Source organism: Galendromus occidentalis, unplaced genomic scaffold, assembly GCF_000255335.2.
Source record: "Galendromus occidentalis unplaced genomic scaffold, Mocc_1.1 scf7180000076390, whole genome shotgun sequence".
NCBI classification, from domain to species: Eukaryota; Metazoa; Arthropoda; class Arachnida; order Mesostigmata; family Phytoseiidae; genus Galendromus; species Galendromus occidentalis.
Window position 1 is genome coordinate 1 of NW_003804379.1, and position 4,051 is coordinate 4,051.

Below are 4,051 nucleotides of genomic sequence, written 5' to 3' on the forward strand. Positions count from 1 at the left end.
CCCCGAAATATTACAGAACTATCAGAGTCGACAATGGCTCAGTGAACGAGCAATACTTGCGGCCACAAACAGTGACGTACAAGGCATTAACATCAAAATTCAAAACGAGATACCGGGCGAAGCAACAACATACAAATCGATCGACACGGTAATGAATGAAGAAGAGATTGTGAATTATCCCACCGAATTCCTCAACTCGCTTGATTTGCCAGGAGTACCACCGCATGATTTGACCTTGAAATTGGGAGTACCCATCATTCTACTCCGGAACATAAATCCACCGCGGTTGTGTAATGGAACACGACTCTCGGTGCAAAGTTTGATGAAGAACGTTATCCGAGCAATGATTATATGCGGAAAATTCGAAGGGGAAATTGTTTACCTGCCGCGTATACCCATTATACCGACCGACATGCCGTTCGAATTCAAACGCTTGCAATTCCCTGTACGGCTCGCTTTTGCGATGACAATCAACAAAGCACAAGGTCAATCCCTTAAAGTATGCGGTCTAAATTTGAAGAATCCATGCTTTTCGCACGGGCAACTATACGTAGCATGTTCACGCGTCGGGAGCCCATCGAATTTATACGTGTACGCACCAGAAAATGCGACGAAAAACATAGTTTATCCCCAGGTCCTCGAATAATCTGATGACAAAAGGAGTGACATAGGGAAAACAAGAACACGGCTGATGGATCAAATATGGGCTCATCAAACGACATCGAAAATAATCTGAACCGCTAACGAAGCTTAAATTATGATCAAAATAGCCAAAAATTGAGAACAAAATGAAAACCAGATAATGAGAACAAACTCGACGAAAACATGCAGCAAAGAAACCATACAAAAATCATGGCGTTTACAGAACGGAGCACGCGTGAAGCGACAGAGTACGTTCATTCAGCGCTATCGTAAAGCGACGGGAGAAAGACGTTCCGCGCAACAGTGCAGAGAAGTTGGAAGCACTGTGTCGTTGTGCAGTTGTCAACGCTCTCCATTCAGCGCTATCGTAAAGCGACGGGAGAAAGACGTTCCGCGCAACAGTGCAGAGAAGTTGGAAGCACTGTGTCGTTGTGCAGTTGTCAACGCTCTCCATTCACATGGCGCGCGCGGCGCATGTGGCGCGCATGAAAAACCGTTGGTTGTGAGGAATACCGAATTCGAAAGTGAAATAGTTGGACTTAGCGAACATGGGTACCGTTATCCGAACGGAAATACGCAGTAAGGTCCGTGAACAAACACTACGACCACGTGAAAAAAGTTCCGTCAGTGAAACGGCCAAAAACCCCGGTAGACAAACGAAAACGTCGGAATCGTTCGGTGAAGATCCGAATAGCGTCTTCGAAAATGACCGACGAGGATTTATTCGCCACGATGTTTCAAAACGAAACTCCCCACGAGAATGGTGAATCGACGGGACAAAGTCCAGCATCAAGCCTCCTCGATGAACCCGTGAGCATGCCCAAGGAACTCAATACCCCATCGCAATCCAAAGCGGCGAGGAAACGTGGTAAGAATGATTCAAAGTCCACAGAAGACTCAATCCTAAAAACTTGAATTGGAATAATCGGAACCAAGCTTTCCCATACGCGCATTGAACGAGATCTGTTTGTCTTTAGAATCGGAAAACAAAGCAGCGTCCACGGCGAAAAAAGCCAAACTTCTGAAGAATCTCGACATCACGAAACTGGGGGGTATAGTCCACGGCCGCGTCGTTTCAAAATCTAACATGAAGAATTGGAAGAAGAATAACCAAGAAGGGAAGCTCTTCTCCTTTGTTATCGAAGACTCATCCGGAAGTATACAAGTTGTGACCTCGGGAGACCGCTGTGATGCCTTACACGAGGAAATAACAGTCGGTGACTGCTACCGGCTGAACGCGTTCACCTTACATGAAAGCAACCCGCTTTACAACAAAACTAAACATCCTCTGGAAATCCACATAACGAAGGTAATACAAGAAACAACATGATCAAACATATATATCACAAAGAAAACCGCAACATATAGATGAAAAAAGTGTAGGGATCATTGAACCCCTGTTCATAAAAAATTATCACCTTACAGCTGAGTCAAGTGAAGAAGATTCAAGGAAAGAATTTGCCAAGGAGCAAGATCAACAACATCACGATCGCAGAGATTATGAACACGGAGTTGAATACCTTAATCGACATAATTGGAATAGTTTACGAGGTCGGACACCCGCAGAACTTATCATGCCGTGATGGAGTGATGCGCATCAAGCAAAATATACGACTTGTAGACAACACACTACGCGTGGTAAACCTCGGAGTGTGGAACAACGCACAAAACTTCGCGGGAACTGAGGGAAAATGCGTTGCCATAACCAATCTTCTGGTTCGCGAATACGCGGGAAAAAAAGTACTGACAACAACAGACAGTACGATCCTCAAGAGCGAACCGAATGACCCAGACCTGAAGACTCTCGAAGCATGGTTTACGCGTGATGGCCAATATCAGGAATTCCAGGAACTCGCGATCGCCAAACCGTCGCAAGCAACGACAAGTAGCGTCCCGGATGAAACAAATCACCCGTAAAATGGTATAAAAACGTTCCTCAGCTGTAAAACCAAACACATTCATAATGAAGGGGTAAACCGAGACGGTAAGCCCACGAAACAATGCTAGAGCCAAGACATTACGATGAAGGCAAACCGACCGAAATTCTACCAACCCAATGAAAAAAAGATCTACAACGAAAGAAGGGAACGAAAACAGACGCTGTACGTAATAACCCAGACGACAGCGTTATGAGAACAAACGGTCGATGAAAATTACAAAATAAACGTTGAGATGCAAGAACATCAATAAACGTGAAACAGAGCCATTATTTTACGGATAAATAAGGAAAAAATTAAGACACCGATAAGAAGCATAAAACCCACGACATGAACGCAACCAAAAACAGGAATTCAAAAGGCTCATTGACACAGAGTATCGAAACGCCAGCGCCGCTTCAGACCCACACACAATATGATATAAGCAACAAATCGCAGTTCAAAATCAAATATCTCAAACACATTATATCTTTGTTATTCGACCACAATTCAGAGGGTTTCAAGCCTACATCATAAGGGCTTTGAGCCGCAGCGAAGCGCGGCAGGGTACGCTAGTTTGCTTGAATAAAAATGTCAATTCAGACAGACGGTTGTTGAGAGGCTCACTGAACGCTGTTGCTGGTTGCTCCAAAGAATAGGTCCGCCGGACAGCGTGGCGATGGAACCACTGACCGAGCGGCGAGTCTCCTTACAGGCGGCGTAGTCGGAGTCCGAGTAGAAGCGGAGACTTTCTCCTAGCGGGGTCTCGGTATAAGAATAGTAGACCAGAGACAACGACGCCGTATTCTGCAAGTAGCGCAAAACTTTTAGGCTTGCCTGCCAATGTTCTTCTGTGTGTTTGTCAAGGAATCTTGCGAGAAATCCGACAGTGAACGCAATATCAGGCCTTGAGCTGATTGCGACCCACAGAAGACCTCCAACGATCTCGCGATAAGGACGATCTTTAGATGGAGTCCCCTTTGCTGGTTCTATATTATAGATACCGCTATCAGAGGGAATTGAATGAGGGCGGCAATCTATCTATATATATAAAAACGTATGTCTGTCTGTCTGTTTGTCTGTCTGGTGTCACCTATAGACTCGAAAACGGCTGAACCGATCGTCGTGAAAATTTAGGAGCGTGTTCTGGGCGATCCAGCGGTGGTTATAGGGGGGTCAGTTCTCCGATGCGATGAGTCCTTCTACCTTAAAAAAATTATTTGAGTGCTCCACCCACGAAAATCCGAAAACTCGGAAAAAAATTGAAAAATCGCTAATTCGCAAAATTCACAAACGCCTGAACCGATCGCCGTGAAAATTCAGGGGTGGGTTCTCGGGAGTTGTAGAAAAGCGATGAGGGGGTCGTCGTGCCCGTATGATGAGGATGAGCTCTTTTTCCCTTGGAAATTGAGTACCGGGTCCCTCACCGGAAATCGTTCGGCGGGAGTTTCCAGAGTTCTCCAAAATTTTCGTGATTCCTTCACATAATCTAT

General features: G+C 45.3%; 2 protein-coding genes across 2 annotated transcripts; both read left to right on the top strand.

The window, feature by feature from the left end:
• Positions 1 to 72: 72 nt before the first annotated feature.
• On the top strand, positions 73 to 646 carry LOC100908203 (ATP-dependent DNA helicase pif1-like; the record flags this gene model as incomplete). Its single annotated transcript, XM_003739117.2, has 1 exon — positions 73 to 646. A coding segment is annotated over one exon (574 nt), but the record flags the coding sequence as incomplete, so codon positions are not given.
• An 812-nt stretch (positions 647 to 1,458) lies between these two features.
• On the top strand, positions 1,459 to 2,559 carry LOC100908345 (replication factor A protein 1-like). The gene is made up of 3 exons (XM_003739118.1): positions 1,459 to 1,510; positions 1,620 to 1,951; positions 2,068 to 2,559. The coding sequence occupies exons 1-3, from the start codon at positions 1,459 to 1,461 to the stop codon at positions 2,557 to 2,559; spliced, it is 876 nt and encodes a 291-aa protein (XP_003739166.1).
• The last annotated feature ends 1,492 nt before the right edge of the window (positions 2,560 to 4,051 follow it).

Excerpts from the sequence above, each read along its gene's own strand:
- LOC100908345 (XM_003739118.1), top strand. The coding sequence starts at position 1,459 with ATGCCCAAGGAACTCAATACCCCATCGCAATCCAAAGCGGCGAGGAAA. Across the intron at positions 1,511-1,619 it reads CAAAGCGGCGAGGAAACGTG|AATCGGAAAACAAAGCAGCG; the intron begins GTAAGAATGATT and ends GTTTGTCTTTAG. Across the intron at positions 1,952-2,067 it reads TGGAAATCCACATAACGAAG|CTGAGTCAAGTGAAGAAGAT; the intron begins GTAATACAAGAA and ends ATCACCTTACAG.